Below are 19,992 nucleotides of genomic sequence, written 5' to 3'. Positions count from 1 at the left end.
TAACATCATTGCACCAACTGGACTTCAGTGGAACATTGCTGAAGGCTTGGGCAGTCCTGCATAACACCTCACCACCCTTGGGGTGCGTATACTACAGGATGAGGACCACTGTAATATATATATATATATATATATCAGTCTGCCTAAATTTTGTCCCAATGAAAATTACTGGAAAATCCTGGGGAACATTGGGGAGGAGTTGTTTAATCCTGGTGGTTACTAATGGAATCAATCACAATACTGTGTGTTTTTAGGTTTGCAAGAAGTAGGTTATAGGAAGGTGAACCTTCATAGTAAAAATAAGAAAAACAATATTTTCAAACACAAAGATTTTTTTTTTTATTGTATTTTTGCATTTTACTTATATAGGACAGCCCTTTGATAATCTGACCAGTATAAATGCTGCTGTAACCAATATAATTGTGTCTATACTGCTCGGTAAAAGATTTGACTATGAGGATCCAATCATACTGAGGCTTATGGAATTAGTTAATGAGAATATAAGACTCCTAGGAAGTACATGGATCGCGGTAAGTCAGAAGTTTTTGTAAGTATTAAGTTATTCCATTATTTTAATGAATTTTGTAACTTTACCAAATTTAGTATTCTCACTCGCAATGAAAATTACGTTCACAAATTCTATCAAATCTGACAAGAGAAAGAGCTCAGCGTGGAGGGCTATTCTTCCTATCAATAGGAGGGACACTAAATCTGATTTTAAATAATTGGGTTTATTGGGCACCAGATGTTCCAGTCATTTATCTGTCATCAGATTTAAGAAGAACTGCAGAAGTTGAGACTGAGTTGTCTTTGAATGGTCTGCAAATGTAAAATAAAATGGATTTTACGAAAACTGCATGGAAGTCCCAATTTCTGACCTCCTCTCCTTGTTGCGGAAGTGTAGTGTCTGCTCTTTTACCGACACATTGTCACCGCCAGCTCTCTGAGAAGCTCTGGCAGACGTTTTTCTGTACCTCTTGCATGATGTTCTTTGTTTTGGTTTCACCTTGTCATCTCTTTTCCTTCTCCCAGCTGTCACCTATTTACACTGATTGCCCCCCTTTATATTCCCTCCCATACTGCCTCACTTTGCGGTTTATACTACTTCCTGGATTGTGTTCACTGCTAGAGGCTGCAACTGCTGGTTCCTCAGATAAGTCTTTTTCCTTTATTTGTGTTTCCGTGCTGGCTTGAATCTAGGTGACCCTGACTCCCTCCGTATTAAGTGCAGGGAGCCGGTGGTCGTGTCCCCTCACTATTATAGGGTTTTCAGGTGTCACACAGTCTAGGTACGAGGGCATGCAATCCTCTATCATAAAGATCTTTGCATGGGCATAGCAGTCAGGGAGAGCTCTAGGGGTTTTATAGGGCTCACCCATATGTTCCTTAGTTTGGGATCAAGTCAGTCGGATGTTTATTTATAACTTCCAGTTTTCTGCAACACCATCTTTGTCACACATGGTAAGAAGAGAAAAAAGACAGGAGAAGCAAATGTGAAAGACTGTAGGATGATAGTAATATGCAATTACACCACTGGTACTGTACTCACTTTGGGGTGTTTGGACAGGCACAACAACTACAGAATAGTGGCTGTGGTTGGTTACAGTAGGAAACCCTGAATACTGCCTCAGATTGGAACCAACAGAGCACAGATGATCACCAGAATGACCATGGAGAGAAGGTAGGTACAGTGTAAAGAACTGATGTTAACCTGTTTCATGGCTGCCTTTGAAAAGCGTTAACACTAAGCAAAATAAAGAAATTTTCATGAAAAACTAATTGAGATAAATGTTTCCTTATTTTAACACAGGCAGAGAGAAGCAGTTACACTTCCGTGACAATTAGAGGGAGTCTATTGGGCCTTCCGCAACTTTTTCAGAATTGAATGGAAACGGCTTCAGAATACTAATGGCCATTTCCCAGGATAGGACATCAATATAAAATTGTGGAGGTTTGACTCTCATTGCCTTTGCCAATCAGCTGTTTGAAGAGGGCTATAAAACACTTTTTTGTTTATTTGAAGTTACTGTCAGCCAGGGCCCTGCTATATTCGTCGACATCACACAAGCCAATACCAATGCTGGTGGATTAACTCCTTAGATGCTGTGTTCAGTGCTCACTGCGTAATCGAAGAGGTTTATAGGAGAGGGGGCTTCCTCTATAACATCATCCACTCCCTGCAATGCCATTGCAGGGTTCCAATAAAGAGAGAAACTAAAAATTTTGGAAGTTACTTCAAACCTGGAGGAATCAATGAATCCCACCACAGTATGAAATAAAATTAGGCACCGACAGGGATAAGGACTAAAATGTATAAAAAGAATATATAAAAAGAATAGCAAAGTAGTGGAAGGCAGCTCAATATAAAGTGTTTGGAGAGACCCAGAACACTCTCAAATGGCAATATTAAAAGTGTAGAGGCAAGGGGTGATGTCAATAGGAAAGAATTCTCACCACGTACTATCACCCATTGCATAAAAGGACGGAAAAAAAAAGGGGTGAAGAAATGGTGAGCGCCACTCCGTTAGTAATTACTATATAATGAATAAATTCTTGTGCACTAGGACGGTAATACGTTAAAACATCCAATGATGCTGGCAAGATACTGTTATCACTATTGTTACAGAATAACCTTTTAGAAAATCTAAAATGAATTAAAAATAAGTAATAATATTACAATATTAGATAGATAGATAGATAGATAGATAGATAGATAGATAGATAGATAGATGAACAAAAAATATATATATGAACAAAAAAAAAATATATATATATAATAAATAAAAAATAAATTAATATATAATTCCCTCACTTCACTAGGGGGGTGGTCGTCAGGATAAGCTCATGACACCTGCGGCCAAAACCCCCCCCCGGCCAGGATCGCATGTAGGATGGTAGTGACAGACAGCAGCACAACAGGAGGGCTTCAGGTCAAACACTTTATTCGGTAAAATATATGGCTCAACGCGTTTCGGGGATATAAGTTCCCCTTCCTCAGGAGCAAGTGTACACAGCGGACCTAAGCAAAGAAGAACACAATAAGGAAGGAATAATATACAGGGTAGGCCATTTATATGGATACACCTTAATAAAATGGGAATGGTTGGTGATATTAACTTCCTGTTTGTGGCACATTAGTATATGTGAGGGGGGAAACTTTTCAAGATGGGTGGTGACCATGGCGGCCATTTTGAAGTCGGCCATTTTGAATCCAACTTTTGTTTTTTCAATAGGAAGAGGGTCATGTGACACATCAAACTTATTGGGAATTGCACAAGAAAAACAATGGTGTGCTTGGTTTTCACGTAACTTTATTCTTTCATGAGTTATTTACAAGTTTCTGACCACTTATAAAATGTGTTCAATGTGCTGCCCATTGTGTTGGATTGTCAATGCAACCCTCTTTTCCCACTCTTCACACACTGATAGCAACACCGCATGAGAAATGCTAGCACAGGCTTCCAGTATCCGTAGTTTCAGGTGCTGCACATCTCGTATCTTCACAGCATAGACAATTGCCTTCAGATGACCACAAAGATAAAAGTCTAAGGGGGTCAGATTGGGAGACCTTGGGGGCCATTCAACTGGCCCACGATGACCAATCCACTTTCCAGGAAACTGTTTATCTAGGAATGCTCGGACCTGACACCCATAATGTGGTGGTGCACCATCTTGCTGGAAAAACTCAGGGAACGTGCCGGCTTCAGTGCATAAAGAGGGAAACACATCATCATGTAGCAATTTCGCATATCCAGTGGCCTTGAGGTTTCCATTGATGAAGAATGGCCCCACTATCTTTGTACCCTATATACCACACCATACCATCAATTTATTTGTTCCAACAGTCTTGGAGGGATCTATCCAATGTGGGTTAGTGTCAGACCAATAGCGGTGGTTTTGTTTGTTAACTTCACCATTCACATAAAAGTTTGCCTCATCACTGAACAAAATCTTCTGCGTAAACTGAGGGTCCTGTTCCAATTTTTGTTTTGCCCATTCTGAAAATTCAGTGCGCCGATCGGGGTTATCCTCGTTGAGATGCTGCAGTAGCTGGAGTTTGTAAGGGTGCCATTTGTGAGTAGCTAATATCCGCCGAAGGGATGTTCGACTAATGCCACTCTCCAGTGACATGCGGCAAATGCTACGCTGTGATGTGAGCTCTTGCTGAATGAAGCTAGGACAGCCACTGATGTTTCTTCATTAGAGACAGATGCGTCCACATTTTGGCAAATCCAACACTGAACCAGTTTCACGAAACTTAGCAAGCAGTTTGCTAACTGTAGCATGGGAGATGGGTGGTCTCGTAGGGTGTCTTGCATTGAAATCTTCTGCAATGACCCGGTTACTGCATTCACCAGACATCAATACAATTTCTATCCTCTCCTCACGTGTTAACCTCGGCGACATGTCAATGGCTGAAAACAAAGAGAAACTTGTAAATAACTCATGAAAGAATAAATTTACGTTAAAACCAAGCACACCATTGTTTTTCGTGTGAAATTCCCAATAGTTTGATCTGTCACATGACCCTCTTCCTATTGAAAAAATAAAAGTTGGATTCAAAATGGCCAACTTCAAAATGGCCGCCATGGTCACCAACCATCTTGAAAAGTTTCCCCCCTCACATATACTAATGTGCCACAAACAGGAAGTTAATATCACCAACCATTCCCATTTTATTAAGGTGTATCCATATAAATGGCCCACCCTGTAGATTGAATTCAGAGAAATGTCACTATAAAGTGTGTTTTCATTTTGTTTATATGTCTTGATTTAACACTGATTGGTGGGAGTGGTTTTCTGTGTGATGTCATTTCCCTGTGTTTGGGCGCTCTATTTAAACATGAGATGTTTCTTGTATGATGATAAGTCTGATGAAGGTGCGGTAGCACCGAAACGCGTCACTTATTGCCTGTATATGTGACTGGATAAATACAAGATTTATCTACAGCGAGTGCCGGTCTTTTCTGCAAATGAAAACATTATCTCATCCCACAAAAAAGCAAGATATCACCAGAAATTTAAAAAAATTAACCCTCAGAAAGTTTTATTTTGTCAAAAATGTTTTGTTTCATTGTGTAAAAATGAAAATAAAAAATACGAAGATATATTTGATATCCCTACATCTATAACAACCACCTCTATAAGAATATTATATGAGATACCCTCTGAGGTGAATGCAGTAGAAAAAAAAAAATGTAAATAAGTATGCCAGAAGAGTCATTTTTTGGTAACCTTTCCTTGCAAAAAACATAATATCAAGCTACCAAAAAATCTTGTGTACCCCAAAATCTTACCAATGAAAATATTAACTCATCTTGCAAAAAAAAACTAGCCCTCACACAAGACCATTGCCTTAAGAAAAACAAATATGTCTCACAGAAAGTGACACAAAAGCATCATTTTTCTTTTCAAAAATGCTTTGATTAAATAAAACTAGCAAAACTGTATACAAATTGATATCCCTGTAATGGTACTAACCAGCAGTTAATGTGGTTTATTTTTTATGCACAATGCACGCTGAAACCCAAAAAGTGATGTTAGAATTGCTGCCTTTTCTTTATCCTGCTACAAAAAAAAGGGATTAAAAAGTCTCATGTATCCAAAAATAGAACTCCGGCAAAAAATAAGCCTTCACACACCACTCTCTAGAGAAAAATAATTTTAAAAAAAGTACAGTATGTATGTCAGAAAATAGTGGTACTAATACCTCAGGCTGTTTGAAAGCAACATCAAACCAATCTCTCAAATTCTGCACTGCAAAAGCCAAAAGGTGGTCTTTCTCTTCTGAACCCTTTACCCAAATAGCAGTTTACATCCACATTTATGGCATTTCAGTACCTAGTAGAACCCGCTTAACAATTTAAATGGTATTGGGGTGTCTTAAATGGCACATACTGGGCACAGCATATTGTGCACTGAAATGCTATTTCTGTGGAACATTTCATTTGCACCGTCACCAGCTCAGTAACTATTGTAAAATACCTGTGGTGTAAAAATGCACACTGCACCACTTCATAAATAATATAAGAGGTGTAGTTTCCGAAATGACACCACTGATTGGGGTTTTTAACTGTATGGGAACCTCAGTGTCTCTGTAAATGTGATGTAGCACCCAAAAAAGCATTTATGCTAAATCTACACTCCAAAAGCCAAATGGCACCCTTTTCCTTTTGAGCCCTGCCATGTTCCCATACAACATTTTCATATCCAGTAAAACCTGCCTATGAATTTGAGTAATGTGGTATAAGTCTCAGAAAGTAGGAATTGGGCACAATATATTGGTCACTGAAATACCATATGTGTGAAAAAATTTCAATTTTCATTTTGCATGGTCTGCTGCCCATTATTTCTGCAAAATACCTGTGGCGTCACAATGCTTATCCCACCCCCTAATAACCTGAGGAGAAGAATTCCCAAAATGGGGTCAATTCTCAGGGGATCTGTTTATTATTTCACCCCACAGCCTCTACAGTTTTCAGCACAAACAACTTAAATCACCAAACTAGGCCTCAACTGTAGGGGTACTAGGCCCCACTGTGCTGGTACCTAAGGGATTCTTAAAATGTGACACTGAGCCCAAAAACCATTCCTGTCCCTCAAAAGCCTAATACGTATAAAGGCAAGTTGCTTACTGTGTAAACAAAAGAGAGAGGGCGCACCATAGGGTAAAAACGTTTGGAAATTCAGATTAAATCCCAATTTGGGAGGCTCACCTTGCAGGGTTGCGCAATTATAGGCACAACGCTAATGTAGGCATGTGGGAGATGATTTAATCCCCAATATGAAGGTTGGTATGCAGCCACGGATGTAGATGTCCTCGGATGAGCGTGCCTAGGCCCACACGGAGGATTAAAATGACAGGAAGAAAAGGAACATCTCTCGGCGCAAGGAACCAACCAGAGGTAGATGGTGAATCTTCAAGAGTTTTATTGCAATCACACAACGCGTTTCGGGGAAAGGGTCCCCTTCATCAGGTGAAGAAAATTGCATAGAGAGTGGACAAACATGCTGGATATATATACACAAAAATGGTCACATGCAAACAAGGTCAAAGGGGAGGTGGGCGTTACCTCAAGCAGAAACAAAAGTCATTGGTACATAAAATAATGCAAATGCTTGGATGTAGATTTATATTATGACATATATATAAAAAATTCATTAATCCCACAAATAATTCCACAAACAAACGCCATAAAATTGAATAGGTGATATCAGATCTGTACATATGGGATATATGAATGTATATATATATATATATATATATATATATATATATATATATAAAAACAAATGCACATCTATAAAAATAGTGCATAATAGACACTACAGACTAAAAAATAAATAAAATAAAAAATAAATGATTAGATAATAAAAATCGAAATTTATATATAAATAGATAATTATGAACATGATTAAAACAACAATATTGATGATGTCGAAAATTGATAATAAATAATCTATAATATCAGTAACGGTAGTCATGTGACCCTAAAAGTTTATTTCAAAAGCCTCATTCAGACCGTTTGGATTGAGACAGTCGAGTTTAAAAATCCAATACATTTCACGTTTGCGAAGGGTCGGAATACCATTCAGACCCTTCGCAAACGTGAAATGTATTGGATTTTTAAACTCGACTGTCTCAATCCAAACGGTCTGAATGAGGCTTTTGAAATAAACTTTTAGGGTCACATGACTACCGTTACTGATATTATAGATTATTTATTATCAATTTTCGACATCATCAATATTGTTGTTTTAATCATGTTCATAATTATCTATTTATATATAAATTTCGATTTTTATTATCTAATCATTTATTTTTTATTTTATTTATTTTTTAGTCTGTAGTGTCTATTATGCACTATTTTTATAGATGTGCATTTGTTTTTATATATATATATATATATATATATATATATATACATTCATATATCCCATATGTACAGATCTGATATCACCTATTCAATTTTATGGCGTTTGTTTGTGGAATTATTTGTGGGATTAATGAATTTTTTATATATATGTCATATTATAAATCTACATCCAAGATATTTGCTTTTGGATTGCTCCTTTTTTCTGCATTCAAATTATTAATTTGTATCTTGGACTAATTTCATGCATTCATTTATTTATCTATCTATTGTAATCTTTCTGCCAATGTTTTTTTTTTTTTTTTTTTTTTTTTTTTTTATATTTTTTTTACTTTTTTTTTTTTTTTTACTTTTTTTTTTTTTTTACTTTTAGTGAAGTAGGGCGTCACCTCTCTTCTTTCTGTAGCGCTGCTGATCATATCAAGAAAGCAGCATGACGCAGGACCTTTCAGTATGCCGAGCTTCCTTCTAAGCCGGCTGTTTAGCATCCTGTCTCCCAGCAACAAGCATTGCATCACAAGTCACATGATCGGAACTGCGGTCATGTGACTCTGTGTGATGCTGTTCCTCCTCCCCAGCCATGGGCTACATCTAGAGGCGATGCTTCTTCATGTTTATGTTTTATAAATACATTTATGAATTAGTCTGTAAACTCAAAAGGTTTAGTTTGTTCAGTTGTATACCCATTTGCATTATTTTATGTACCAATGACTTTTGTTTCTGCTTGAGGTAACGCCCACCTCCCCTTTGACCTTGTTTGCATGTGACCATTTTTGTGTATATATATCCAGCATGTTTGTCCACTCTCTATGCAATTTTCTTCACCTGATGAAGGGGACCCTTTCCCCGAAACGCGTTGTGTGATTGCAATAAAACTCTTGAAGATTCACCATCTACCTCTGGTTGGTTCCTTGCGCCGAGAGATGTTCCTTTTCTTCCTGTCCTCAAAAGCCTAATGGCGCTCTTTCCTTTCTGAATCCTGTAGTGTGCCCATGCAGCAGTTTACAACCGCATATGGGGTGTCTCTATATTCAGGTGAAAATAAAAAATGTGGAGCTAAAGGAACATTTTATTGGAAAAATAAAATGTTTTCATTTTCACAGCCAAGAGTCTCTAAATTGTACAAAACATCTTGAGTCAAAGAATTTACTATAATCCCTCAAAACTGTTTCTACAGTAGGAATACCTTCTCAGCCATGTGCCCATACAGCAGTTTATGATCACATATACGGTGTTTCTATAAAATGCAGAATTAGAGTAATAAATGGTCATGTTTGTTTTGCTGTTAACTCTTTCTGTGTTGACATGGAAAATCTTCACAATAATGTTTTTTTTTATTTTTTTATTTTCATTTTGTTTTAATTTCTGTGGAACACCTAAAGATTGACAAAGTCCTAAATATTAGATTGGAATAATTAGAGGGGTGTAATTTCTAAAATAGGGTCATTTATGGGTGGTTTCTATTATGTAAGCTCCTCAAAGTCAGGTCACAACTGAACTGGCCCTTCAAAAAAAGTCAGTTTTTGAAATTATTGAAAAATAAATTGAAAAATTGCTCCTAAAATTCTAAATCTTCTAATGTCCTAAAAAAAATAAAAAGATGTTTACATAATGATGCCAACACAAAGACATATGATAAATATATTATGAGGTATTGCTCTCTTAAAAGCAGAGAAATTCAACTTTACAAAATTGTGACTGTTTCTAAATTCACTGTAAATTTTGGATGTTTCTTATATATAAAGATAAAAAATATTGACCCAAATTTACCACTAATATGAAGTAAGGTGAAAATATGCTGTGTCCTTAAGGGGTTAAATTATCACATTCTTTGGGTTTAAGGTTTAAAAAAAAGTATTTTTGAATATTTTCTTTATTTCTTTAAGCTATGCAACAGTTTTCCGTTTCTAATGAGATGGCTGCCAGGAGCTCACAGAACAGTTGCTGGAAACCGTAGAGAGTTTCAGAACTTTATAAGAGCGACATTTACAAAATATAAAAAGAACCTGGATGTAAATGACCAGAGGAACCTTATTGATGCCTTCTTAGCAAAGCAACAAGAGGTATGATGAGCATTTTACCACTTATTGAGTTAAGCAATTAAGAAATTACTAAAAAGGTCCAGGTCCATGTAGTCCAGCCTGTAATTCTACTTTGTGGATCAGAGGAAGGTAAAAAATCCCTATGACATTCATCCCAATTGCCCAATATGAGAATCAGGGTAAATCTCTGATATTTGTGCTTGACACTAGACCCCTTTTGAACTTGTAAAATGAATTAACCATCACAACCTCCTCTGGAAGAAAGATTTGTGTTCTCACTGCTCTTACAGTAAAGAGTCCCCATCAATGGTGATGTGAAACCTTCTTTCCACTTGATTTTGAGGATGTCCTTTTGTCATGGTTGCAGGCCTGGGTGTAAAAGGTCGTTAATTATATTTTTTCCATACTAAACAATTCCAAGTTTGCTAACCTGTCTTGGTACTGCAATTCACCAATTTCTTTAATTACTTTGGCCACCCTCCTTGGAAATCTGCTCTAGTTTAGCAATGCCCTTCTCATACAACAGGGCCCAAAATTGTACACAATTTTCCAAGTGTGGACTGACTAGTGATTTGTACAGAGGAATTTACAATAGACACAGTACATAGAATTTAATACTTTATTATTGTACACAGTTACATTTAGTTTGGTAGATGTTTATGAAAAGTAATTGGGTCCTGGTCCGATTTGTAGACCTCACTCGACACTCTTAAAGCTGTGCCATCATGTACAATAGGTAACAGGAGATATGACAAGATAAGTGACGAGAGATGACCAGGTATGAAAAAAGAAAGTACTTCCAGTAAGATTCCATGGAGGACTGGTTTCTTTAAGGACATTCAGCACCATAGCCTGTCTAGTAGGAAATAGAAGTTAGTTTAGAGTGAGCTGCACATGAGTGTGCCGCAAGAGAGCAGTGCTGCACAAGGAAGCTCCCTTGGGGATTTCAAAAGTAAAAGTGACAGTATAAGTGCCAGCTCTTGATGAATACAGTTGAAGAAAGCAGCAGAAAGTTGAGCGGCCACAGAAGAGGACTGCAGAGCATTTTGTCAGAGAAAGGTAAAACCTTCCTATCACTGCATGACCCAGAGACTATCAGAAACCATGAATACTACTGCCCCATCTGGCCACACTCAAACACACCACTGCAGCATTCTGTGTATATAGTGGTAATACAAATACTCCATCACAATGGAAGTGGTACAGTAACTTTAAGGCAGTTTTCCATATGGAATATGGGTAGGCCAATGGAACTGTATGTCTCTAATGATCAGTGGCACATTTATCATCTGGTATTGCATGACAAAATGTATCACTGCCAGTGATTCACTGGTCAATTGTGACATTCTTACGTAACCTCATAAATGGTATCTTATGAAAGTTAAGGGCGGTTAAGAAATATTAACATCTCCTGTGAAGTGTAAAGATTGTGAAGAGGGCTATCTATTAAGAGAACATCCATGTTATATTGTTTTAAACTGAAAAAGAAATGTCTTGTCCATAAAGTCCAATTTCCCTTGTGGATCCAGAGGAAGTCAAAAGTGTTCTATAAGGCAGATGCCAGTTTACCCGTATTAACAAAAAAATAAAATAAAAACATGACTAAATCCCATGATCAACTTCTCATCTCCAGAAATGTATGAATATAATTTTGAATATTATGTCCTCCAAGAAAGGAATCCAATCTCTTCTTGAATAAACTGAAACAAAGAAATATTAGAGATATATGACTTCTATTTTGCCAGGAAAATGAAGAATCCACTCAGTATTACCACAATGACAACCTGACTGTGCTAGTGGGAGATCTGTTTGGTGCTGGAATAGAGACCACGTCAGCCACATTGAGATGGGGTCTTCTACTAATGATAAAATATCCGGAAATACAAAGTAAGACATACTGTACAATTAAAAAGTCAACAATGGAAAGGGGGTCTTTGAGGACAACAAACCCCTGTTCATATGCCTTATTAAAGTAGATTTGGGGGCTCCAGCTTCTACTCTGGTGGACCCACTCATTCATGAATTTTGTGGATGGTCACTCATTTAGGCCTCTGCAGTGGAATATATGAACAGATGGGTTTCCCCCTTCATCTAGGACTCTCTCCAATGCATCGGAATCACACTATCCCTCAATATACAAACTTTCCAAAGCAACCTGCAACCCATTTCTAAACGTCATACTGTATAAGCAGGTTCTACTCTCACTTCCTATCTCATTTCCTTATAGCTCTGTGTTGTTTCTTTCCCTCAGAATTAGCACCAGTATTGATTAAATTATATGTGACTGAGCTGCAGTACCATGGTAGTCCTCCATGCAGGTCAGTTCAGTTTTCAGAATATAAAAAAAAACTAAAAATAAAGTTGATTGTCATTAGTATATCCTCAAAGGAGGTTTTTAGTTCAGGCATAAGAACTAATAAAAATGAGTAATGTTCTCATTTTAGCTGAAGAGAAATGCCATAATGCAGCTCACTTTATGCCTGAATAAAGAACCTCCTTAAAACATATGCTGACATCCCTCAACTTTTATTATTATTTTTTTTCCGGATGAGCTGCAATACCAGACATTGCCTATGGACAAGAGTGGCACTACTTCTGAGAGAGGCCTTCTTCTATATCTTCACATACTGTACACCAATCAAACATTCAGTGTCATCAATTATATCCTCCTCCTTCTACTTATGCTTACTAAAACTCAACATGGAGAAAGCTGACTTCAGCATCTGTTCACAAACTCACACATCCACCCAGCTTCCACAAACTCTATCAATCAGCTTATGGCTCTATCATTTCCCCAGTCTCACAGGTTCACTGCCTTGGGTTAACCTTTGATTCTGACCTGCTTTCAAATCATACATTCAAGTCCTTAACCACTTCCTGCTGCCCCCAAGTCCAAAACATTTCTAAGATCCACGCTTTACTCAACTTCCAGTCAACAAAAATGGTGCTGAAGTTGCTACGGACGGCCTCCCCCCAGGGTCCTCTCTCTCCCGTCCCAGGTGTAGGAATGCCGAGTGGTGTAGCGCGGCCTAAATGTCTCTTTATGTGTCATGGTGCTCCTACCTGGATACTGCTGGACCCCAGTCTTTGGCTCTGAAGCAATAAAAAGAGGGAATAATTGAGGGATTGGAAAGAATAACTTGAGTCCTGACCTTGAGATTAAGTTTAATGGAAGCTTTACTTTGAATAAACATTTTTTTCCAACAGTTTACAGGCTTTGTCTTAGTTCCAGCAGTCTTTAGCATTAAACTGGCAGGTAAACTCAATTCTGATGTATCTTTTTCTCACTCTGCTGTACTGACAAGCTGACTTGATAACTTGGCTTCTTCTTTATGCTGCACTTCTCTCTGTAGTTAAACTTATGTTTCAGCTGATATAATCTCCTGGCTCCTGAGGCTTTTAGGCTTCAGCCTCCCTGGCCAGCAAAGCTTAAGGTACTCTGGCTGGTGTGGGAACGTCCAGCAAAGACGTGCCCCTGTACACCATTCCCCTTGCACGAGGTAACCTACACTAGCTCTAACTGGTCCCCACCCTTCCTGCAGAAAGTAAGACTAGCCCAATTTTCTCCAGTGGGGGGTTAGAATGGAATTGAGAGTTTCATTCTCTCTAAGTACAGCTCTGCCGTGTTTGCTGCCACCTGCTGGTTAACCAGGCACATTCCCTCATCATCCTCCATCTAGACTGAGGCAACATCCTCCTCTGTGGCTTTCCATCCAAAACCCTTGCACACCTCCAATTGACTCCTCATCTCTCCCCAGTCTCTACCCATCTGCCAGCAAGTTCAGTTGAAAACATTCACAACATTCAAGGCTGTCCACAATCTGTCCTCTCCACCCATCTGTTACCTAATCTCCTGATACATTCTCGTGCTTAATCTCTGTTCCTACCAGGACATCTTTCTTTGCTGTCTTTTTGTCTGCTCTTATCACAATCATCTAAAATATTTTTTCCTGCGTACCCCCTAACACATCCAATTTTAAACCAACCTCCAAAATCTTCAAAGCAGACTAAAAACCTACCTCTTCAGGGAAGCCTGCAAGCTACAATAACACAGCTGCCACTACACTACCATGTAAGCTGCTTCTACTGTCACCTACTGTCTCCTTTCCCCTTCCATTGTAGATCGTAGACCTCTTAGACAAGACTCTCTTCTTCTGTACCTGTCTGTGACTCAGTTAATTTTTATTGTGTTTGCTTTTGTATATTATGCGTCATTTTGTATGTACAGCATTCTGGAATTAATGGTGCTTTAAAAGCAGACTTTTTTTTTTCCTAATCTCAGGCAAACCCTTTAAAATTTAGATGTGGGCCTTCATATAAACCTTTTCTCATTCATTAAAATATAATCAATATCTCTATCCTGGCAGAAAAAGTGCAAAATGAAATTGATAAAGTGATTGGAACAGCTCAACCTCTAATGGAACACAAGAAAAAGATGCCATATGTAAACGCTGTCATTCAGGAATTTCAGCGCTTTGGGGATGTTTTGTCTAAAGTTACACCACGTGTAGCTTCTCAAGATACTACACTCAAAGGCTATTTCATTCCAAAGGTAAGCACCATGTTGCAATACTGTAATTGTTTACCCAGACACAGCTCCATACATATGGTTGAGGTTGTGCAGGCAACTCCACAACCCTGGGTTAGATGGAACTTGTTTGCATTATTTACTTAATTTCACTTATGAGAGTTGCACCTTCAGTTATCTGATATTAATAGATGATCCTAAGAATAAATCATTGATATTAAAGTTTTGGGACATTGTTTTCTGCATCTTAAGTATGGCTAGGGGGATAAGCATTTAATTGTTATGGGTTCCCCCACAGATCTTGAGAAAGGGGTCCTGAATCCCCGAATTGAATGGATCAGCCTTTGATCATGTGAGCCACTTCTTTATTCATTCTGAATAGGGCTGATGGAAATAGCACACATACTCACAGCCATACCATTCAATTGAAGGAATCAGGACCCCTGTCCTCAGGATAAGTGGAGTTCCCATTGATGGCATCTCCATCAATCAGATGCTTATTAGTGTTAATCGAGCACCAAAGTGCTCGGGTGCTCGGGCAGTACCGAGCACCCGAGCACAATGGAAGTCAATGGGAGAACCCGAGCATTAAACCTGCTCTGAAGAGGGGAGGGTGTCTGGTCATAGGAAAAGGTCAGAAATTGATGGCATTTTGGACTCCCAGGTCGCTGCTGGGAACGATGTTGTCTGAGTAGTACGCCACTTTTACAAACTAAAAATAATACACTCAAAACCAAAGGTAAAATAGATTTTAGCGAAAAAATTGTTAGGAAACATTCTTTCCTGTATATTTACTTGTATATAAAGTGCAAGTGCTGCCAAAAATTACAAGCAAGAGGCACTCCGATACAACCTGTATATCACATAAAGGAGGGCCTCATTCAGATTGTGTTACAATTGTTCAGGTAGTGGAACTCCTACACTGATAAAGCCTATGCACTAAGTGAAAGGGCTGCCAACAATTACAAGGAACCGACACTCCAATACACCCTTTACACATGAAGGAGGGCATCATACACACCCTTTAAACATTATGATTGATGGCCTGCTGGTGACCCTCAAAAACATTTGGAGCAAGGGCCTGCTGATCTGACCATCTAAAACATTAGGGGCGAGGGCCTGCTGCTGTGCTACCCCTCTAAAAGGTTGTAGGTGAGGGCCTGCAGGTGAGCTGACCCTGTAAAACAATATATGCGAGGGCCTGCAGGAGAGCTGACCCTGTAAAACATTATATACGAAAGCCTGCTGTTGAGCTGACCCTGTAAAACATTATATGGAAGGGCCTGCAGTTGAGCTGACCCAGTAAAACAATATATACGAGGGCCTGCAGGTGAGCTGACCCTGTTAAAGATTATAGGTGAGGGCCTTCAGGTGAGCTGACCCTGTAAAACATTATATGCGAGGGCCTGCAGGCGAGCTGACCCTCCACAACATTATATGTGAGGGCATTATAGGCGACGAATAACCTTTGATTCTGACCTGCTTTCAAATCATACATCCAAGTCTTTAACCACTTCCTGCTGTCCCCAAGTCCAAAACATTTCTAAGATCCACGCTTTACTTAACTTCCAGTCAACAAAAATGGTTCTGTAGTTGCAACAGGCGGTCTCCCCCCAGGGTCAATCCAGGCCTTGTTCATTTTTTATAAGAGTCAACCTGTCATCATTTTCATACTGCCACTAGCAGCAATAAATACATGCTCAGACAAAACTCTGGCGACAGGGCAAGCCAGCACCTCCAAGGGATAGTTCATGCCACGTGTCCAGCTTGGACACCCAGTAGTTGTAAGGCACTGAGGGATCATTGAGGATGCAGACACGGTCTGCTATGTACTCCTTCACCATCTTCCAAAATGTTTCCCTCCTTGTGACAGTAGGCTGTGCATCAGGGTGAGGGTGCTGGTGGGGTGTCATAACTGTCCCAGGCTTTAAAAAGTGTTGCCCTGCCTCTGCTGGAACTGCTATGTGTTCCCCTTGTCTTCCCTCCTCAGTTGCCCAAGGAATTACGGACTCTGCCGCCAGCGTTGTCAGATGGAAATTTTTGGAGCAATTTTTCTGGTATTGCACTGTTTTGCTCGTCCTCTCCACAACAGGAATGAGAGATGAGAAGTTGTCTTTGTAGCGAGGGTCGAGAAGGGTGAACAACCAGTAGTCCGTATTGTCTAAAATGCGTATAATGCGCGGTTCGCGGGAAAGGCAGCCTAACATGAAGTCAGCCATGTGTGCCAGAGTACCAACAGGCAAGACTTCACTGTCGTCATCATGGATGACTCTCAATCTCCTCATCCTCTTCCTCCTCTTCTGCCCAGCTACACAGAACAGCTGGAATTAAACTTCTATGGGTACTACCCTCTGTAGCGGAGGCAACTGTCTCCTGCTCCTCCTCCTTTTCATCGTCCAATTAGCTCTGAGAAGATGAACTGAGGGTGGTCTGGCTATCACCCTGTGTAATGTCTTCCCCCATTTCCACCTATTCCACATGCAACTGCGTCATTAATTGTGAGCAGCGAGGGTTTGAGTAGACACAGAAGTGGGATGGTTACGCTGATAATAGCGTTATCGCTGCTCACCATCTGTGTTGATTCCTCAAAGTTTCTTAAAACCTCACAGAGGTCAGACATCCATGCCCACTCCTCGCTTGGGAATTGTGGAAGCAGACTGGAAAGGCGACGACCATGTTGCAGCTGATATTCCACTACTGTCCTCTGCTGCTCACAAAGCCTGGCCAACATGTGGATTGTCGAGTTCAAGCGCGTGCTTATGTCGCACAACAGCCGGTGAGCTTGCAATTTCCAGCGCTGCTGCAGTGTTGACAGACCGGCTGAAACTATCGATGACTTGCAGAAATGTGCACACACACGGCGCACCTTCACCAGTAGCTCAGGCAAATTGGGGTAGGTTTTGAGAAACCGCTGAACCACTAAGTTTAAGACGAGGGCTAGGCATGGGATGTGCTTGAGCTTGCCGAGCTGCAAAGCCGTCACCAAGTTGCTGCCATTATTAGACACAACCATGCCTGGTTCTAGGTTGAGTGGCGAGAGCCACAGCTCAGTCTAGTCTCTTATCCCCTGCCACAGCTCTGCGGCATTGTGCAGTGTGTCCCCTAAGCATATCAGCTTCTGCAAGGCCTGTTGCCGCTTCCCCACTGCAGTGCTACACTGCTTCCAGCTACCAACTGATGGCTGACAGGTTCTGCAAGCGGATAATTTGGAGGTGGAAGTGGAGGAGGAGGTGGAGCGACGGTACCACCTGTGCCATCCTAGGGTACGACTCGCTCCCGATCTCCACAAAGTTCACCCAGTGTGCCGTCAGGGAAATGCAGCTTTCCTGGCCGAATGCACTTGACCATGTGTCCGTGGTTAAGTGGACCTTCCCAGTAACTGTGTTGGTCAGGGCACGTGTGATGTGACGGGACACATGTAGTTGTAAGGAGGGCACGGCGCACACCACAAAAATAGTGGCCGCTGAGGACTGTGTAACGCGGGACGGCCGCCGACATCAGGATGCGGAAGGCCTCAGTGTCCACAAGCCTAAATGACAACATTTTCAGGGCCAGTAATTTGGAAAGCTGCACATTTAGTGCTATGGCCTGTGGATGGGTGGCTGGGTATTTGCACTTGCGTTCAAAGGCCTGGGGTAAGGACATTTGTATGCTGCACTGGGATATGCAAGTGAATGTGGTTGCGGATGGTGCTTGCAAAGGTCCAGGTGCAGGGCGGGACCAGGCCTGCGCCTTTGACAGGGGATTGGCCAGCACATAACACAGGTGAAGAGGAGGCAGTGGTGTGACCCGCAGACACAGATTGTGGACCCAGGCGCTTGTCCCATTTATTACGGTGCTTGGATGACATGTGGCGGATTATGCTGGTGGTGGTGAGGTTGCTAGTGTTCACGCCCCCGGCTCATTTTGGTATGGCACAGGTTGCAAACTACTATTGTTTTGTCGTCTACACTTTCCTCAAAAAAGCACCATACTGCGGAACATCTAACCCTTGGCAAGTGAGATTTCCACAAGGGGTTGCTCCGTGGAACAGTTGCGGGCCTGTTTGGTGTGGCCCGCCTTCTCCCTATGGACACCCCACTGCCTCTTCGAGCATGTTGCAGTGCTGCAGATCCCTCCCCCTCTGTACTGCTGTCCTCGATCGGCTTTCCACCTTCCCAGGTTGGGTCAGTCACTTCATCGTCCAACACCTCCTCTTCCACTTCCTCACTCTGCTCTTTCTCCTGACTTGTTGACCTAACCACAACCTCAGTGATTGACAACTGTGTCTCATTCTCTTCATCAACCTCTTGAGACAGTAATTGCCGTTGAGTTATTGGCAACTATGTCTCATCATCCTCCACCTCATTAAACAGTAATTGTCGTTCCCCACCATCATCTTCTTGTGACTGTGGATGCTCAAGAGTTTGGGAATCAGGGCACAAGATCTGTCCCTCTTCAAGCGTGCTTGGTGAGAGGGCCAAATCAAGGAATGGCACTGAAAAGCGGTCCTCAGAATATCCGAGTGTGGGATCCCTTGTTTGCCCAGACTCTTCATGGTGGGAGGAAGGGTGAGGATTCAGTTGAGCAGACACTTGGCTACTGAGACTGGACTTGGTGGAAGAAAGGGTGGTGCTTAACTGACTGGAAGCATTATCTGCTGCAATCCAACCGACCACCTGGTCGCACTGTTCTGACTTCAAGAGTGGTGTCCTGCGCTGCCCTGCAAACTAGGACATGAAGCTAGGTATCGTGGATGATTGTTTTTCTTGTGCTCTGGCAGCAGGCACAGTTTCAACGCGCCCAGGGCCACGCCCTCTGCGTGCACCATTAGCATCACGGCCACTTCCCCGTCCCTTACTGCTCGCCTTCTTCATATTAAATTTTATATATGTTTGAAAGTATGTCACACGTACAGTAGCGTAGGATTTGGAAGTGTATGCCCAAACAAATTTAAAAAGATATTATCCCGCAAATAATGTCAATGCTGCCGCCAGCGGCTAATAAAAAATTACAGGGAATGTCACAGGTATTTGGGATGGGGAAATGTTATACAGGAGAGGTACCACCGGTAATGTCACTGTCCGCAGAGTCTACGGAAAAAGTACACTGTATGTCACAGATAAAAAAAATTAAGCGCACACGTTACACTGCAGTTGTGGCACTGGTAATGTCACTGTCTGAAGCGGACACAGTCTATTGAAAAAGTACACTTAATGCCACAGATACATTTTTTAAGCGCACACGTTACACTGCAGATGTGGCACTGGCAATGTCACCGTCAGAAGCGGACACCGTCTATTGAAAAAAGAACACTGTATGTCACAGACAAATTATTTCAGCGCACATGTTACACTCAGGGGCGTAGCTAGAAATGCATGGGCCCCATAGCAAAAAAAAATTATGGGCCCCCCACATATCTATCGGGCCTCCCACCACCCCTTCCAGAGCTCCCACCCAAACACCCATCCTAGATCTCCCACCGCCATGAGCAGTTTCACACTTGCGGCAGGGCGGATCCGACAGGCTGTTCACCATGTCGGATCCGTCCTGCGGCTATTTCGCCGTG

At 41.0% G+C, this 19,992-nt stretch overlaps 1 protein-coding gene across 1 annotated transcript in view; it reads left to right on the top strand.

Annotated features, from left to right (window-relative positions):
* Positions 1-19,992, top strand: part of LOC120997243 (cytochrome P450 2K4-like) — a 113,345-nt gene that overhangs the window by 57,891 nt on the left and 35,462 nt on the right. Inside the window, exons 5-8 of the mRNA XM_040427247.1 lie at positions 370-530; positions 9,761-9,937; positions 11,662-11,803; positions 14,284-14,468. Of these exons, the coding sequence (XP_040283181.1) occupies positions 370-530; positions 9,761-9,937; positions 11,662-11,803; positions 14,284-14,468 (665 nt within the window). The remainder of the gene's footprint in view (positions 1-369; positions 531-9,760; positions 9,938-11,661; positions 11,804-14,283; positions 14,469-19,992) is intronic.

The sequence above is a fragment of the Bufo bufo genome, chromosome 4, assembly GCF_905171765.1.
Source record: "Bufo bufo chromosome 4, aBufBuf1.1, whole genome shotgun sequence".
Taxonomy (NCBI): Eukaryota; Metazoa; Chordata; class Amphibia; order Anura; family Bufonidae; genus Bufo; species Bufo bufo.
The sequence above is the reverse complement of the archived record's forward strand: the minus strand, read 5'-3'. Positions and strand labels throughout refer to the sequence as shown.